Raw genomic sequence first — 19,863 nt, 5'->3', positions numbered from 1 at the left:
ACACGAACACTGGTAATCCAACCATGCAACCATCCCAACTCGGCTACCGGGCTACCTCGGCTATATCTAAATCTGAACCGATTTCGAGTAAACTTTATAGGCATTGAGGAAGTCGTCAAGCCTGTACCAAATTTTAAGACGATCGGATGAAAACTGCGACCTGTAATTCGTACACAAATTATTGGGTTGCCCAAAAAGTAATCTCGGATTTTTCATATAGTCGGCGTTGACAAATTTTTTCACAGCTTGTGACTCTGTAATTGCATTCTTTCTTCTGTCAGTTATCAGCTGTTACTTTTAGCTTGCTTTAGAAAAAAAGTGTAAAAAAAGTATATTTGATTAAAGTTCATTCTAAGTCTTATTAAAAATGCATTTACTTTCTTTTAAAAAATCCGCAATTACTATATGGACAGACAGACAGACGGACATAGGTAACTTCTTTGTAAGCGTTACAAACAAATGCACTAAGTAATAATACCCTGTAGCACAGTAGTGGTGAAGGATATAAATGTCTGTGCTAAATTTGTACACAAATTAGTATGGTAAGACGGTCAGACGGACACAACTTAATCGTATTAGTAATTGATTCTTAACCGATCCGTACATGTTTCAATGGATCTATCTCTCACAAATTTTTGCGCGTTAGTAACAAATGCACTAAGTTATAATTCTCTGAACCATAGAAGTGGTGTGATGCATAAAAAAACCCTTTGTAAATCTCAAACGTCTAAAAATTTGTGCTCAGATCAATGGTTGAAAGTTCTGGAATACATAAATTTATCTTACGTTTTGTACCGCTGTGTGGAACATACGGTCCTTGTATAGTAAAAAATAAAAAAATAACAACTAAAACAAATTAAGTTTCATTTTTTAAATTATTGAAATACTATAATGGTTCATCATTAAAAATAAGGAGAAAACAACCTTTTTTTATCAACTCCCAGAAATTAATATGACAAATGTCTAAAACGTGTGTTCAGCACTGGTCAATAAAAACTCCAAAATTCTTTATGATTAATTATAATCCCAACTTATGACTTCCTCAATGTGAATAATTAAAAAAGAAAAAAAAAACAAAATTATTTTTTTTTAATTAATTTATGCATAAAAAATTGACAAAAAAAAACAAATTTGAATAAATAAACCGTTAACCAAATGTCTAAGATGTTACCAATATGACGAGTAACAAAATTTTTTGTTTATTACACTAGACAACAGAACAAGAACAACAGAACATCAAAACGAAATGGATACGTTGGTATTTAATAAACAGTCAAATGAAAGGTTTTCATAATACAATACAGTACAATACAAATTTGATATCAAAAGTTGGGTCCAAATACCAACGGGGTTGCCCCGACCCCAAAACCTCTTCAAATAGGCATATTGGACGATAATGACAATATGGGACTCAACTGAAAGCTATTCGGGAGTAGATTATGAATATAGTCTGGAAGTAGCAATAGGCTATATAATTTGTTGAAGGGACTAAAGGCTATATAATTTTGTTGCCCCAAAAGTACTACCCCAAAAATGTAAGTGAGCCGTTTGGAACAATATAGGACTGAAATGAAAGATATTCAGGTTTTGGGGAATAAACTCACATTAACCAGTACGGAAAGGCAAAAGTCGTGCGGAGCCCCACACCTATATAAATATATATGTATGTGTATATAAATATATATGTATATAAGAGCTATATCTAAATCTGAACCGATTTTGATGAAATTATCCAAATATGTTAAAATCAGTAACAAAACATTCCGTGCCAAATTTTGTGCAGATCCGTTGAAAATTGTAGTCGGATGATACATATTTATATATGGGAGCTATACCTAAATCTGAACCGATTTTTACTAAAATCAATAGCGTTCGTCTTTGGGCCACAAAAAAACGATATGTGCAAAATTTCGTGATAATTGGACAACAAATTCGACCTGCACTTTGATCACAGACGGACAGACGGACATGGCTTGAATCACAAAGTGATTTTGAGTCGAAAACGACACCAAAGTATGTAAATGCATCCCAAAAATAAATGAAATTTGCGCTCCAATATTTAGAATTCGGGGTGTATTGTAATTAGTCAATTTCACCCCAAATACCAACATGCAAGTAGATCCCAAAGTGTTCATAATAACCCCAAAAATGTTGTTGTTATTTCAGTGTATATTTGGGTTGTAAATGTAGAAAACAATTTGGGGTAAATGCAAAAAACAATTTGGGGTGTAATTTCATAAATTATTTTTACCACAATTTGAAGAAGACTGCGAAAGAAAGTAGTAGAGACAAACGCAACTCTACTCTTCAATGGTATCCTTTTAAAATTTTTTGGAATAGGCAAAGTATGCTGCTGTTTATTTTAAAAAATCGACCGATTTTTAAGAAATATTTACCAATTTTTTGCTTTTTTTGAAAAACCAAATTTTATCGCAGGCGAAAATTATTTTCAAAAACTGCACTATTTTTCATTTGTTTTGAAAAAAGCAAAAAGTGCCGCTATATACATATTTTCAAAAATCGCGCGATATTTTGAAATAATTTTTCAATATTTATTTTTTGAGAAAAGCATCACAGGTGTATTTTTTCATAAATCGTGCGAATTTTTTAATTTTTTTTTTTTTTTGCTGGAAAAAGTTAAAACGCTGAATTTTTTAAAAAATTAAATTTTTTTTTTGAAAAAAAATCCTCGCTGGCGGAAAATATTTTACAGCTAATATAATTTTTTATTTTTTTATATTTTGAAAGAAACAAAAGGCGCCGCCTTTTTTATTAGTTTTTTGAAAAGAGCGTCGCAAGAGCGACACCTATTTGGGAAGAAGGTTTTATTGGTTGCCCAAAAAGTAATTGCTGATTTTTTAAAAGAAAGTAAATGCATTTTTAATAAAACTTAGAATGAACTTTAATCAAATATACTTTTTTTCTAAAGCAAGCTAAAATTAACAGCTGATAACTGACAGAAGAAAGAATGCAATTACAGAGTCACAAAACGTTGTAAAAATTTGTCAACGCCGACTATATGAAAATTACGTAATTACTTTTTGGGCAACCCAATACATGTCCTCAATGCATGGCATACTATCTCTCATTAGGAAGAGATAACCATCGCTGAAATATTTTCTGTTGTTTTCGCAAAGATTCAAAACCAGGCGTTTAACGTCATAGTTGAATTTGCTAACTTCTGCATCACAATGGCCTCTGCTACAAGTCATTAACAAGGATTAAATATTTACTTCAAAGTCCATATCTTTTGAACATTTTTAAAACCTTCCACAAATTATAGGGTGTATACATAGTAACCTCGCCATTTCTTTTGTAAAGCCTTGACTATTGGTTAAAGGCTAAAAATTATTTTTATTTTTGATAGTCACAACATTTTACAAGTGGTTCCGGCGATGTCCGTCAGTCAGTTTGTTGAAAACACAAATATTTTTTATGCAGGCAGGTTGGGATTGTAAATGTTGACCATTTATCCGGCATTGTCTAGATTAAGTACCCATATAAACCGATTTCCCGATTTTACTTCATGAACGCCTGGAGAGAAAAAATATTATCACATGACCAAATACAAGTATGACCAAATACAAGTCAATCTTCTATTAAGCAAAAACATGACAAACAAATCCATGATGAAGGATATATAAGATTCGACTCGTATTAACTTAATGAAAATGCAGTTTTCTTTTTTAAGAAACTTTATTGGTCTAATAAACCATACCAACTTTACCAATTTATACTCCTTTTCAACACTTTTGACCTATCAGACAAAATCACACCACATCTTCCATACATCACAAGCTATCGGATTTCTTCTTCATCAGCCATTTTGCATGGAATTAACATAAGTCATTTATTTCAAAAAAGCTCTTTAAATATGTGGCCTAAGTTAGTCATTATTAAAAATAGATTTGTCATATTTGCACATATTTTAATCTATTCAAAATTTTTGGAAAAAAAGGGGTTTCTTCTTTTTCTTCTATTACTACTTTATCCAATTATAAATTTTTGTGAATGCTCTGTGGACAAAAACATTGCTGTCATACAATGGACATTAAAGGCTGCATCCCATAGTCCAACTAATGACTTGCCAGGTGTCACATAATTTATCATATTTTCATGGGTTCATTCATTCATTTAATTGGTTGGATGGTATGACTACCCAACGGCTATACTAGTTACAACCCTACCCTGGCTATCTTTGCATTGATGGGGTATATTTTCTTACATTTGTATTTTATTTGGAGTTTTGTTTGCCCTGTCAAATGTGGTATTAATTAACTCATCTGTGCTCGTTGGCTTGACGGTAGTTGGCAAAATCTATGAAAGCATTAAAAATCCATAGAAAAATTTGCATAAAATCAATGCATAGCTCTCACGATAGAAGGAAATGGCCGAATGATGTGCTACAACAAAAACAACAACAATAACAAACCATGGAAACATGAAAAAATACAACAAAACAACTGAAATAAAACATAAATTTTGTTATTAATAATACAACAATAGAGAAATATTTAAATTTGACATTGTGCCATAAAATGACACACAATACATCTTATGCATTTGCGTCATAAATTTTGGTAAGTTTAAACGCCCCAATAGCTACACCTGTGATTACTTATATATGGTATGAGTAACATTTGTCTTAGAACTTTGATTGAGATAAATAAGTTATAGATAGATGTTTAATGAGTTAATTTCGGTATTAAAATACTATACTAACTATGTCATTCCATTGACAACACCTCGAAATTTAAGCCTAAAATTCCATGAAGAATATTCATCATTGAAGGCCACCATAGCGCAGAGGTTAGCATATCCGCCTATGACGCTAAACACCTGGGTTCGAATCCTAACGAGAACATCAGAAAAAAAATTTCAGCGGTGGTTATCCCCTCCTAATGCTGCCACCATTTGTGAGGTACTTCGGCTATAAAACGAAGGCCCCTTATCATTGAGCTTAAAACTTGAATCGGACAGCACTCATTGATTTGTGAGAAGTTTGCCCCAGTTCCTTAATGGAATGTTCATTGGCAAATTTGCATATTCTTCATTGCAATAACATTTGAAATCGTATAATCCTGTCCGTCTCTCTATCAAACAAAACGTATTGAATTATTGTACGAATACTTGTTATTGATGTAAGTCGGGATTGTAATCAGACCAAATCAGTCCAGTCTCTCTATTGACTTCTTTAGCGTCTAGAAGATGTAACTTTGTTTGACTGACATTTTATATGTAGTGTCATGTAACGACTTTCAGCATCCATAACAATATGGAACTCAAATAAAAGGTATTTGGGAGTAAAGTTTGAATCGAGCATTAAAATTAGGCAAGACTCCCAATACCCCCTCAAACACTCACCAATGCGACGTGTTTATGGATGGGGACAATAATGGACTCATCATATATCATTCGATATTTTAAATTCAGATTTCAGATGCAGCCGAACCTTTAAAGTCTTGATAACTGACTCGTATTTACACCGATCGGAACAATGTGGGCATTTAAAAATTTGATCCGATCTGAAGGAAAATTGTTCACACAATTTTGAAAAAATTTTAAATAGGATGCTTATCTACCTATATATGAAGAGATAAGTGTACACATGTAGCACCACTTTCTCTGATAAATCTTCGATTGTGTTTAACATCTCCCTTATCACAAAGAGTTTTGTGAATTTTGTGATTTGAAAAACCGTATATCACGTAGATAGGTGCACCGATTTAGCTAAACTTGTTTTGCAACCACTCGAACGATCATGATGACCGATTGAGACAATATAGGTATCAAATGAAAAGCATTTGAGAGAAGTGTGCGAATCTGATATAAAACATTAGCCTCAAGTGTCTGGCAGCCGCCAACCTCAATAAATCCCACAACGGGATATGTTTACCGATTGGGATAATATGGAGACAACTGAAAGGTTGTCCCAAACAGGGCATGCTTACCAATTAAGCCAATATAAGTATCAAGTGGAAGGAAGTAGAGTATGTAAATATGTGACGTAAAATATTGAATTAAAAGAATTGCATATTCTATTAACAAAATGATTGAAATTTCTGATTAATTAATTTTTTTAATTAATTTAATTAATTTTTTTGGAAATTTGTTATTAATTTTATAATTGATCCAATTAAAAAAAGTTTGAAATTTTTTTTGAAAATTTTAATTCATTTCTATAAGATTTGGTGCAGAGATATTCCACCCCTAGATCATGAACTTAAAGTGCGTTGCGCAAAGGTTCGTGAGCACCTCTATAAACAAAAACTCCCCCGCGTGGTTTCCACAAAATTTAGAGTATTGGAAAGGGATGCCCTATAGATTTGTTTTTTGCAGTGTGCTGAGTCGGCAGCCCTTGCCTATGATGGACTCCATCCGGTCAGATATTAAACAAGAAGCGCATAGGGCATAAACCAATTTGTAAGTAAAAAAATTTTCGATTTAATTAAGAAAATGATGATGAATAATTTTTTAATCAAAGAAAACAAGTGAAAACGAATTACCCACCACCATGGATATATTTATTCTCCTATTTTATTATAAACCTACCAAATCGACATTAATGTCCAAGTTTGGGTCGAGTATCGATCGATCGGTAGCATTGCTTGACATTGAAGGTGCTTGGAGTTTCTAGGCATCAACTCTAGCTTAAGAAAGTTTATTAATAACTTCCTTACCAAAAGATGCATTACGGCAGACATGGGATCTGTGGATCTATAAAGGTGGGTCAGCAGAGGAACACCTCAAGGAGGGGTACTATCTCCTCTTCTTTTGGAATATAGCCATTAATAATATATTATTGTCTCTGGAACAAAAAGACGTAAAAGTGTTCGCGTATGCTGATGACGTGGCAATTGCGGTTAGGGGAAAGTTATCCAGCACTCTAAGAAATATACTTCAGGAAGCTCTGCGTGCAACAGCAAAGTGGACTACCGAACGTGGTAGCCATTGGCAAAAGTTGGGGATTTAGACCGCGTGTCATGCATTGGGTATATACTACAGTTGTCAGACCTATTATGCTATATGGTGTTGTGGTCTGGTGGACGGCGCTTCAAAAGTCCACCTACTACTCTATACTTAAGCGGATCCAAAGGATGACTTGTTTGTGCATCACAGCCGCACTGAGCACGTCACCATCTGATGCACTGAATTCAACGCTTCATCTTATGCCTCTCGACATTGTGGCTGCCCAAATTGCAGCGACCACTGCCGTGAGGTTAAGGGAGCTATCTCACTGGGCATGTGGCGGCCACGGACACTGCGTTATACTTGATACAATATCCGATGTTCCAGGCTGTGTGGATTACATCCTACCTGAGCCGCTTTTTGATAAAAATTACTGTACCACTATTCCTGATAGCACCGATTGGAACTACAATGTCCCTGGTAAAAGAAGTTAAATAGACTTCTATAGGTATGGTTCCAAACTAAACGACCAGGTGGGCTTTGGGGTGTTCTCTAAACATCTAGAACTGGTCATATAGAAGAGGTTACCCGACCACTGCAGTGTGTACCAAGCAGCGATCCTTGCAATCAAGGAAGTGGTGGAATGGGTTAGATATAATGTCATTACGACGATTGGCATAAATATCTTTTTAGACAGCCAGACAGCCATTAAATCCCCGGAGAACGTATTTCTGAACACAAAAACCGACCTCGACTGTCGCAGATCTCTCAACGAAATAACTGAACAGTTCAAAATTCACCTGTTCTGGGTGCCGGGCCACAAAGATATCCCAGGGAATTCTAAAGCAGACGAGCTTGCGAGACAAGGAACTACCTTACACACTCCAGGGACACTGGAATCTGTGGGTATGTCTCTAGCGACATGTAAGCTAAATTTGCAGGACCAGGCCCGAAGGGCAACGAATGATAGATGGTCACAAAGAGGGGGCTGTGAGCATTCCAAAACTATGTGGCCTAATCTGGACTTGAAGAGCTCTACTGCTTTACTGCCATTGGCTAGAACAGACGTCTCAATCATTGTTTCCGTCATGACAAGGCACTGTCTAATCGGAAAAATGCTGACGGACTGAACGACTTTTGCAGTAGCTATAGGGACATCAAGGAAGAAGAGACTATAGAAGGAGTTCCACTTTAGGTACTCATTTCTTTGAGAACGGATGTGAACATTCGCAAGTTTCTGGGTTTTTTAAAGCGGTCTGGATGGTTCAACGGTAGCAACTAGAAGTCATCTTCCTTCTTCTGTTCCTGTGGTATCACAATGGACGAAAACATCTAAGTGAGTCAGACTGCCACTTAAACCTAACCTAACCTAACCATAGATCGATAGACATTTGCAAAAAAAATTTGTATTCGCTTCATAGAAAAATATTTTTTTAACCGTGATTCGCAAGATTTTCGCGAGTCTTGATTTGAGGAAATTTTTTTTGCCTCGTGAGCTTACGTGAGGGTTAGTGAAAAATCACTCACGTGCACATCTCTATTTTCCACTACTCCGATACAAACTTATCATCAAGGCTGAGAAAAACAAACACATCAATATTGCCAAACAATTTTTGTTCTGCACTTGAACATTCTTTGAATGTCACTGTAAGTGCTTTTCGTGCTTAGCCCGCATTGACCAGCAGCACAGTTTTTTTATTTTTCAAACATTTTATTTTCATGCCAATATTCACAAAGGATACATAATGTTGAGCATTTTTTTGTAATTATTAGAAACCGTTGTTATGGTTATCAAATCCTTTAGGGTGTTTACATATTTGAAAATATTGGCTTTTTCAAACACCACACGTTTTAAAATCACCAAAATCTTTTGACACTCGGAAATATGAAACAAAAATAGGTTGTGCATGCGAATGCATCACACAAAAGACTACAAGAAGAGTTTCGGAAACTTCCAAATTGAAGCGAAAATAACAAAAACCATAAATAGTGATTCAACTATATCAAATAAAAGGTTGGATTTAATCGCGCAGCCATGCAAACATTGACCAAGTAAACCAATTAAGGCTCACATGTACTTGAGGTGTCAAATTTCAAAAAATAAGATAAATTTTGAGATATGATAAAGACTTTATTTAAGGGGAAACGTTGCAAAAAAATTAAACTAAAATATGAAGAAAAAAAATATTTTCTGTATAAAAAAATCAACACAAAGGACGGACGTTTGAAGCACAGATTGAATAATGGGCGGATGGTTTTGATTGGACAGATAGGAGCCATAAGCAATCTACAATGACTGCATGAAAAGAAAGAGTACGATGATGATGATAGCACCAACTAAGCTTTAGACAAACGACAAAACTTGTATGCATCTCCAACCAGAAGAAATAATCTAACCCGCAATATTAGCTCACAAAAAAAACTGGCTTTTTTTTCTTATCTGCAGCGGATTTAGACGACACTTCATCTTTCGGGCTGATAATTCTTGACGATTTGCCAGTTAATTTGAGTTAACAGGGGAAATTAATTGGTCAATTAATAACAGCTATGGTACATAGTCGAAACAACTAAAATAAAATTATATAGGAAACCACCTAAGCCGGCAGCTAACGCATCATAAAACAATTCGGCTTTTCGAGGTTCAAACTGCGCTTGCCTGCAGCCAGCCAACACCTTCATGAGGGTTTATTCACTTAGCTTTTGAATTAATTTCGCATGACCCAAACAATTGGTAATTTGATAAAGAGTATAAAACCACTGAATATTTTAGATGAATATATCAGTTTCACACTTACTTTGGAATCATACATTTGCCAAAAGATATTAACTTTCAATCACAAAATGCGTCTATTTCTGGTAATAATAAAAAAAAATCAAAGAAGACAACAACACGCAGGATAATTTTGAAACTTGATCAACTTATCTTTTTTGTAGACTTTGTGCTCATTGGTTGCCGTAGCCTTGGCTAAGCCCCAATACAACTATGGCAGTGGTGTATCTGGTACCTTTGGAGGATCTGGCGGTGGTTTTGGCTCCATTGGTGGTGGATCTTCCTTTGGCACGGGATCTCATGCTGGAGGCTCGTCCTTTGGTTCAGGCTCCTTTGGCTCTGGATCCATTGGTGGCGGCTTTGGAGGTTCGTCGTCGGGATCATCATTTGGAGGCTCTTCTTTCGGTGGCTCAACTGGCTCTTCTTTCGCAGGTCATTCTGCTGGTGGCTCCTCCCAAGGCTTTGAAGCTCCCTTAGTCCACAAACAATTCATCACTGTGGCCGCCCCCGAGGACAATGAAAACTTGGAACAAGTCAAACGTTTGGTTATTGGTCGCCCCCAAAAGAACTATCGTGTGGTCTTCATCAAGTCACCATCTGGCAGCAACGCTAATGTGAAATTGCAAGCTGAATATGCTCCCAAAGAAGAAAAGACTGTCATTTATGTGTTGTCCAAGAACGATAACAATTTGGAAGTCGGTGATATTGCCACCCCAGCTCCAACAGTGCCCAGCAAACCAGAAGTGTTCTTCATCAAATACAAGACCGAAGAAGAGGCTCAACATGCCCAAAGACAAATTCAAGGTAATGACTTTTCTAGCATTTGAAAAAAAAAAACTCACACACAAACACATTTAACCTATATGTCTTCCTTTTCAGCTGAGTATGACAAAATTGAAGGCTCCTCGGAACACACCGATGCCGGTGTTGCCCCTCAACAATCCGTTGTTGGCATTTTGGGTAATGGCGGTGATGCTGGTGGTCATATTGGTGGTGGTTCTTCTGGTATTGGAGGTGGTTCCTCCTTTGGCACCAGTTCCAGCTCTTTCGGTAGCACCTTTGGCAACTCTGGTTCTGCTGGTGCTGGCAATAAGGCTTCCGCCTATTTGCCTCCTGGTCGCCATTGAAAATTTTGTAAATATTCACGTTTGTAAGACGTTTATGAGTATTATTTGTGTAAATGTTAAGTTTTGTTGAAATTGATTTTAAATAATAAAAAAGACGAACAAGCGAAAAAAAAATCAATTTTTTTTATACCAGGAGACCAGGTAACCAGGTAAGGCGTTTTTAAAAATACAATCATGGAATGGATAGAACACAGGTTCGATTTTCAACAACACGCATACCCTTTTTCAAAATCTTAAAAAAAACAGTTTACTACATGATGACAGAATGTGAAAGCCTGTTTCTTTCACTAAAACTGTCTGGCTGAAGAACTCATTTCCGAAATTGAAAACCCATACACAAGCAAGGAGATAATGTAATATATGTTGTTACCACAGACGAAGCCACCGTAGCGCAGAGGTTAGCATGTCCGCCTATGAAGCTGAACGCCTGGGTTCGAATCCTGGCGAGACCATCAGAAAAAATTTTCAGCGGTGGTTTTTCCCTCCTAATGCTGGCAACATCTGTGAGGTACTATGCCATGTAAAACTTCTCTCCAAAGAGGTGTCGCACTTCGGCACGCAGTTTGGACTCGGCTATAAAAAGGAGGCCCCTTATCATTAAGCGTAAACTTGAATCGGACTGCACTCATTGATATGTAAGAAGTTTGTCCCTATTCCTTAGTGGAATGTTCATGGGCAAAATTTGCATTTTTTACCACAGAGGAATAAGTCTCATACAAAATACATTGGAGTGTATTGTTCGTTAAATATTATGTCAACAATATAATTTGGCCTTTTCATTGCGGCTTTAGACCGCAATGAGAAGTTCGGATGAGGGTGCAGATATTAATCCGCCCCATGTCACTATGGACATACACCTAAGCCAGTAATCGGCTTATTGTGCGCTCTAAAATCTATAAAGTAACTTCTAAAAAGAAAATTTTATGTTAGGAATTCCGTGCTACTTACAAAATCCTTAATTGTTTTCAATGCCTCTCCCCTAAGTTGGTTCATGTCTGATATTGCGTCTCCACCTAAGTTCCGGTATCTGTTGAACGCGAAAGCGTGGCAATGACAAAGGAAATGCTCCAAGGAGTTAGGAAGTAAATTAACTCTTATAGACACATCCCATCCATATGGGGTACAACTCTTTGTATGAGTATTTGATTAACTGTAGTAGTGTGAGAAAATGAGAACATATTTACCAGAAATATTGGATCACGAGACTTAAAGATTGTGTAGAACATAATCAGATTTCTACATTAAACAAAATCATTGAAGGAACAACAAAGAAAACTTTTAACAAACAGGGAAATATGATCGAATAACCTTCAGGAAAAAATGTAGCGTAATACTCTATTTAAAGCAAGTTTAACCCTCAACATGTTACTTGCAGTGGAGCCAGAATATACCTCAAGGCAGTACAGGATATATCGCATTATAATAGCATGAACCAGTCGTTCCTTAATATATCGAGGTAATATCAAGTCAGAACTGTAAAGCTTGCGCAAGCCAAGAGTTATCTTGGCAACAAGATTATCAATGTGCAAATCGAATGACAATTTATCATCCAAAAGTATACCCAAACACTGAATATTATGGACAAATCCTATTTCATCCCCATTATATACCAGCCTCACGCCTAGAGTATCATTCGTTCCGAAGAAAAGAGCCTTAGTCTTTGCCGCATTCACAGACAGACGATTCGCAGACATCCATGAAGCCAAGCAAGGCCATATCAATCTTCGATTGAAGAACGTTCAAAGAGCGACGGTTACCTACAAACACTATCTGACCATCGTCCTCATATGCATATGGGATACACCAATTCTCTATGGACTTAAATAAGTCGTTCAAAAACAAAATAAATAGGAAGGAACCGAGTACAAATCCCTGAGGAACTTCGCTTTTAAACGGCAGCGAATATGAAGTTATATCGCCTATCTGAACAAATTGTTTTCTATCAACCAAATAGGAATACAAAAGTTTACAACCACTTTTACCAAGACCGTTACCTCTGGACAGCTTCTTAATCAGGACGAAGTAATCCACCCGATCGAAGGCCTTCTCTATATCCAAGGAGAGCAAAATACAGATATTGTGACCTGCCACGCAATTCCGAATTTGGTCGGTAAGACTTAAAAGCAACATGGACGTCCCTCTACCCTTCCTGAATCCGCATTGGCAATCATGTAAAAGCGAACTGCAGGCAATGTAGGCACAAGCTGTTTCTTCAAAACATGTTCTTCTTATTTTCTTCTATATTCCGAAATGTGGAGGTCATGGTTATGTTATTAACCAAAAAAAGAAGAAAATTATCTTAAAAAACTTCATCGGGAACCCCAGCGACATTAGATTTAATTGACATAAAAGCATCAAACAATTCATCGGGAGTAATGCTGCTGAAAGAAAAGGCATCATTAGCAGCGCGAAACGCAGAAATTCCGACACATTGTCTTGTACATTAGATTGGTTGTCTACAAATGAACGGTTCATCTCATTGAGTACCATGGGAGAATTGCCAGTAGTCTTGCAATGACTAATGACTAATGACTTTCCACAAACCCTTAGAAGTATTACAACTATCAAAAAGAGTACGATGCACATTCTTCCTTATCCTTCTGTTCACTCTCTTAGCGCGGTTCCTCAATTTAAAGTATGTTTTCCAGTTATCATCGCTTCTATCTCAAAGAAAACCTTTATATGCCAAATCCGCCATTGACTGCTGAAACCTGATCGCAGGACACTTGATCCAATTGTCCGAATCGTATTGTTTCACAAAAATCTTCTTCTTCTATTTAAGCAGCACTATAATAACTGAAGTTGATCATTAACATCAGTAGTCGAAAACATTCGTTCAAGCCCAGCTGAAGCCACCTTTTTAAGCAACTCTGGTTTACTGAATCTGTTGTAATCAAAAAATTCATCATATCTCCCCATGGAGATGTTGAGAAAGATATATACACTTGGCCAGTACGGCACAAATATTGTGGTTGTGACAGCAAAAAGTAATCAATTAACGTGGTAGATTGATGGAGAACATCAAAATGAGTCGGGCAGCTGTTATGGGAAACAGACACTCCCATTCATGTCTGCCTTATGGTAGCAGCGATGGAGGGATCTAAAAGATTTCTGTTGAAATCGGCCATTATCACAATATTCCTGTATCGAACAAGAAGGCCGGATATTTCATGTTCGAAAGAATCGAAATTGCCATTCCAAGAGATAGCTCTACCCGTTCTCACACGGCATATTTTTTACTAGTTTTTTCGGTTCTATCCCACTGTTCATCGTAAAATTTTTACTTAGAAAATCGAAGTCACTACAAATTTTCAAGGATTTGCCCGAAAAAAAAAATTTTGTTTTGTTGGCCATCTGAATACTTTTGCCAAATTTCATCAAATTCGCTACAGATTTAGGTATAGCGTCCATATAATCAAATCTCCCAATTTAAAATTTTAGGGTAGGTGTAGGGTATTGTATAGTTGGCACTGCCAGACTTTTGCTATCTCTTATCTCTTAATGTATTTATTTTATAATGTTTATTTTTTTAGTTTTTAACATTTAAACGGATATTTTATTTTTTTAAGGATCTATGTTGCAAACATCTTAACATATTGGGTTGCCCAAAAAGTAATTGCGGATTTTTAAAAGAAAGTAAATGCATTTTTAATAAAACTTAGAATGAACTTTAGTCAAATATACTTTTTTACACTTTTTTTCTAAAGCTAGCTAAAAGTTACAGCTGATAACTGACAGAAGAAAGAATGCAATTACAGAGTCACAAGCTGTGAAAAAATTTGTCAACGCCGACTATATGAAAAATCCGCAATTACTTTTTGGGCAACCCAATATTATGATATATGATAGCTATATCCCAATTGTAGATTATAGATGAATTTCCAATTTATCTGATTGAAATCTTTATATTTTTTTTAATTTAAAATACATTGGCTATCTTTAATTATAAGATGATGGTTGTCTGCGAATCAATTAGGAGCTGTGAAACACAATAGACAAAATCAAAATATTTCCCTTGAGGGCATTCGTTGTAATAACAACATGAACCATTAATGAGTGTTTTATTTGTAGACAAATTAAAACGTGCGTTTTTCATTTTTCCATGTTCTGTAGTTTTTGTTTTTTGTGTTAGAAACCAGTATGTTTAACAATTCACATTTAAAAGAAGACTGTTAAGAAAACTTCAGCTTCTCCTTGGAATGGTCAAACAAACCCATTTGTTAAAAAAATCCCCTATTAACTAATTTATAGAATATTTGATGCTGATGTGTGTGATAAAACAATGACTGAATAACAGGTTAGAGATTCGTTAATTGGGATGGGTAGTCATAGAGAAACGTTTAGAATTAAAAAATCTATAACAAAATAGATTAGATTTGAATGCTGCAATGCAGTTAACCACCGCATATATTAGATAGTTCTATCATATGTTAATTTAGAACAATCACAACAACAACAACAAAATATAATCTGCTTAGTTCAGTTTCTTTCTTTGATATGATTAATGGCAGTAAAACATTCATCTTCCAATTAAGGTGGAGTTTATATTTAAATGTGGTATTCTATTCTAGAAACCTTAAAAAGGGTTTTCAAAAGCTAAGAATCAGTGGCATTTTAAAATGGTATACCGGTTTTCTTTTGTATTTTCGAAGAAATACAAAAATCTTTTAGATTATCAGCTAGCACTTGTTTATATACCAAGTTTGTGCCTTAAGTCTTTTGTTTATGAAATTGGGTATACCCCGAAATTTTTGTTTTTTATTTTATTACTTTATTTGACATTTTCTTTGCGGTTTTATGAGTCTATAGTTATTAAATAAGGTTAAGAGGTACTTATCACTTGGTATTTTATAATTATGATATTTATGACATAAAAGGTCGTTTGTCACTTCCACATTTTTGAAAAGGGGTGTCAAGTCTTTAAGAAAAAATTTTGTTTGGAATTTTTTAAAAAATTCCGCGCATAAACACCCTCAATTCGATTGGACACATCTTTTGACCTACTCGAATGGGGCAGACAGAGAGAGGGAGACTTTGTGTGTTTTAAAAATGTTGACCCTTACCAATAGTTTGAACTTAAGCATGATTCATTTCAGATATTATTGGGCTTGAAAAGAAAATTGCGATTGCATGCCAAACGATCAACTCCAATTTGAGTAGCATGCAATTATTGACAATTTATTTTCGTAAACTCCATTACTGATTTTGCGAAACTAAGGTGTAAAATGAAAACCAAAAAATTAAAATTTGGCTTATTTGGCTTTTTGACTTTGGAAAATAATCAATATTTTTAATTTTTTAGGTATAAAAGAACCAAATTTAAGAAATGCAACATCAGTTTCGCAACAGCTTTGAATAGCAAAAACATTTTTAAGCCAATAAGTTTTTTAAAAAGACTTAAGTTTCCAACATGCGTGTTTTCTTGGTAAGAAAAATATGTTAAAAAAAGGGTCCCACAACCCAGAGCCTCGAAGACAACTGCCAGAAAAAAAACTTTTTTTAGTTACGTCGCCATTAAAAAATTTTGTTAGCATGTTTTCTTGGTAAGAAAAATATATTCGTGAAAAAAAAGGACCCATTGTGCAGAGCCTGTGAGACTGTTGCTATAAAAAACTTATGTTTAAACAAAATTAGTTTTCTTAAACTTGGCTTGAATTCTAATAAAAAAATTTTCATTAAACTTAGCGAAAAAGGGATTTTTATAAATCATTCTTGACTTTTAATTCTATTTCATATTTTTTTTCAGACCTTGTGTTGTTGTGCTGTCTTGGTTGTAGCCAAACCCCAATACAATTATGGAAGTGGAAGTTTTGGCGTCTCTTCTAAGGGATCTGGCACTTCCTTTGGTGAAGGATCATCACTCGCTGGTGCTTCTTTTGGCTCTTCTTCGTTTAGTGCTAACTCTTTTGGTACAGGAACCTCCTATGAGGCTGGCGCCTCTTCGCAAGGCTTTGAACCGACTTTGGTACACAAACAATTTATAACTGTTGCTGGTCCCGAAGATAATGAGAATTTGGAACGTGTTAAGCATTTGGTTATTGGTCGTCCTCAAACCAATTATCGTGTGGTCTTCATTAAGGCTCCCTCTTCCAGCAATGCCAATGTTCAATTACAAGCTGAATATGCTCCTCAGGAAGAAAAGACTGTCATCTATGTGTTATCCAAGAAGGATAACAATTTGGAAGTCAGTGACATTGCTACTCCTGAACCCACTGTGCCCAGCAAACCCGAAGTATTCTTCATTAAATACAAGACCGAAGAAGAGGCTCAACATGCCCAAAGACAAATTCAAGGTAAGTTTTGAAAAAAAAAAATCAATAGGCATATGATAATAAATATTTTTTTTTTAATTTTCAGCCGAATACGATAGAATTGAGGGTTCCTCTGAACACACTGATGCCGGTATTGCTCCCCAACAATCTGTTGTTGGTATTTTGGGTAATTCCGATAATGGCAGTGCTGGGGCTACCAACTCATTCTCTCATGGTGGCTCATCCTTTGGCGTTGCTAGCAGTTCCAGTTCATTTACCCATGGTGGCTCATCTCTTGGTAGTTCTGGCAATTCCAAAGGCTCCGGCTATTTACCCCCAACAGTTTTCTAAGTAACTTGGTGGCAAAGAGTTTTATTGTTGATTGAAATGTGTTGTTTTTGTTTTGTTATCATGAATAAAGATTATTAAAAATCCATGGGTAAAAAAAATATTTAAAATCAGTAAGGAAAGGCAAAGGTTGGGCGATGCCGACTGTATAATACCCTACATCTACCCTATAAGTACAAAGTGGGAGCTATCTCTTATGCTGAACCAATTTTGATGGACCTCGCCAGATGATTTCAGATTGGTTAATAAGCAATCCGTATCACATTTGAAGTAAATATGTTCAAACTGTAATAACTAGGGTTGACAAATGACAACATTATTGCAAATTACCCAAAATCTGACAAATATATGTATGGGAGCTATATCTAATTTAGAACTGAATTCGACCGAACATCTTAGGTATAGTGGTGGTTGTCGAGGAAAGCGTTGTGCAAGATTGTTCAATAAATGCGCTTGCTGTGACTCTAGAGGTGAAAATCGGGCGACATACATTTACGGCAACTATATCTAAATCTGAATCGGTTTTTCATGGAATTTACCAGTAATATTAAGAGTCATAAGGATATCTTTCCTGCCAAATTTCGAGAGAATCGGTTAACACATGACCTCATTATTGTAATATTTCTCAAAATCGGGCGTACGTATATATGGAAGCTATATATAAATCTGAACTTATTCGATATTGTGATAGTCGTCGAAGAAAGCGTTGTGCAAGATTGGTCAATAAATGTATATATATATATATATATATATACATATATATTTATATATATACATATATATATATATATATATATATATATATATATATATATATATATATATATATATATATATATATATATATATATAGATACATATATATATATATATATATATATATATGAGAGCTATATTTAAATATGAATCGATTTCTATGAAATTCACTACCAAATTTCGAGAGAATCGATTAACAAATGACTTCATTATTGCAATATCAGTCCAATTTCTATAGGCTTCGTCTCTAGGACGAAAACATGCCTGACCCAAAAATGATCGGACGAAAATTGCGACCTGCAGTTTGTACACATATAAACAAGGACAGAGGGACAGACGGACATAGCTTAGGTTAGGTAAGAGTGGCAGTCCTTTTAGAGACTCATTTAGAGAATTTTAGGTGCATTGTGATACCACAGTAGCGACAGACCAAGGCTTCTGACGGGAATCGAACCCACGACTCCTGTAATGTTAATCCAAGCACGCTACCAACTCGACTACCGGGGCGCCCAACGGACATAGCTTAATCGAATCAGAAAGCAATTCTGAGTCAATCGGTATACTTATCAATTGGTCTATCTCTCTTCCTTCTGGGTGTTACATACAAATGCACTGAGTTATTATACCCTGTACCACAGTAGTGGTGTAGCATTGAGGATTTTGGCAAATCCTTCCTTATAAGAAGCGCAAGCATATTTCATGTTTTAGGATATTAACACTGAGAAGAAACTGAATTGACTCTCAATATGATGATAAAAGTGGACCCAAGCTCTGGACTGAAGTCAGCTGAGCATCTATGTCAGTTTCATAACATTTCCTATGTTGAAGGTAAATCTCATCTTCACTAGAAAGAGTAGGTTGAAACAAGTAGATAGATAGATAGAAAATATAATATATAACATTTTTATACCCTCCACCTTGGGGGTATACTAACTTCATCATACCGTTTGTAACACCTCGAAATATTCGTGTAAGACCCCACAAGGTATATATTCTTTATCGTCATAACATTTTAAGTCGATCTTGTCAAAGCATACCAACTTCCGAAGGAGTAAAGCCAGGTTTTTAAAATTATGCACAAATACTTTTTATTTGTGCAGTTCATTTGAGATTACAAATAGGACAAATCGGTTAATGTTTTTGCATATTTTGGTCTAGAAGACATAATTCTTATCCGAATTCGGATTATAACTTGATATAGCTGCCATATAAACCGATCTCCCAATTTGACTTTCTGAGCCTCTGGACGACGCAAACATTACTAAATTTGCCTGAAATTTTGGAGGTGGTATTTTTCTATGACTTCTAAAAGTCATGGCGAGAACGGCCCATATCGGTCAATAACTTGAAAAAGTCATTCAAAGTGTGCTTAGTTCGCACTTTTCAAGTTCTTTGTCCACTATTTCTTAAAAGGCAAACAATGGTAATGGATAAGAATTGCTATGCTATTGGAGCTACATCGGACCATACTTGCTTTGAATGTTGAAGACCATAGTAGAAGTCATTGTGCAAAGTTTCATCCAAATCGGATAAGAATTGCGCCCTATAGGAACTTAAAAAGTAAACTCGGGAGAACGGTTTATATGGAAGCTATGTCAAGTTAAGGAGCGATTCAGACGATATTTAGCATATATCTTTAAGATAATAGAATAAGTCGTTGTACAAAATTCCAGACAAATCGAAAAAGAATTGCGCTCTCAAG

The 19,863-nt window shown here is 35.5% G+C and overlaps 2 protein-coding genes across 7 annotated transcripts in view; one reads left to right on the top strand and one right to left on the bottom strand.

Annotated features, from left to right (window-relative positions):
* The window catches only part of LOC106082699 (protein gone early), a 154,734-nt gene that overhangs the window by 62,927 nt on the left and 71,944 nt on the right, over window positions 1-19,863 (bottom strand). The window lies entirely within an intron of this gene.
* LOC106082701 (pupal cuticle protein 36-like) lies at window positions 8,764-10,899 on the top strand. 5 transcript variants are annotated; one of them, XM_059367407.1, is made up of 5 exons: window positions 8,764-8,923; window positions 9,680-9,765; window positions 9,844-10,045; window positions 10,112-10,483; window positions 10,559-10,899. In XM_059367407.1, the coding sequence occupies exons 2-5, from the start codon at window positions 9,751-9,753 to the stop codon at window positions 10,804-10,806; spliced, it is 837 nt and encodes a 278-aa protein (XP_059223390.1). In that variant the 5' UTR covers window positions 8,764-8,923; window positions 9,680-9,750; the 3' UTR covers window positions 10,807-10,899. The 5 variants fall into 5 exon arrangements, with proteins under 5 accessions (XP_059223390.1, XP_059223386.1, XP_059223389.1 ...); XM_059367403.1 differs by having other exon boundaries at window positions 9,844-10,483; XM_059367406.1 differs by lacking the exon at window positions 9,680-9,765 and adding an exon at window positions 9,549-9,640 and having other exon boundaries at window positions 9,869-10,483.

The sequence above is a fragment of the Stomoxys calcitrans genome, chromosome 4, assembly GCF_963082655.1.
Source record: "Stomoxys calcitrans chromosome 4, idStoCalc2.1, whole genome shotgun sequence".
NCBI classification, from domain to species: domain Eukaryota; kingdom Metazoa; phylum Arthropoda; class Insecta; order Diptera; family Muscidae; genus Stomoxys; species Stomoxys calcitrans.
This window is presented reverse-complemented; position numbering and strand designations above follow the sequence as displayed.

What these genes read in the sequence shown, in the direction of transcription:
- LOC106082701 (XM_059367403.1), top strand. An exon ending in TGCCCAAAGACAAATTCAAG is followed by an intron (nt 10,484 to 10,558) that starts GTAATGACTTTT and finishes CTTCCTTTTCAG; the next exon opens with CTGAGTATGACAAAATTGAA.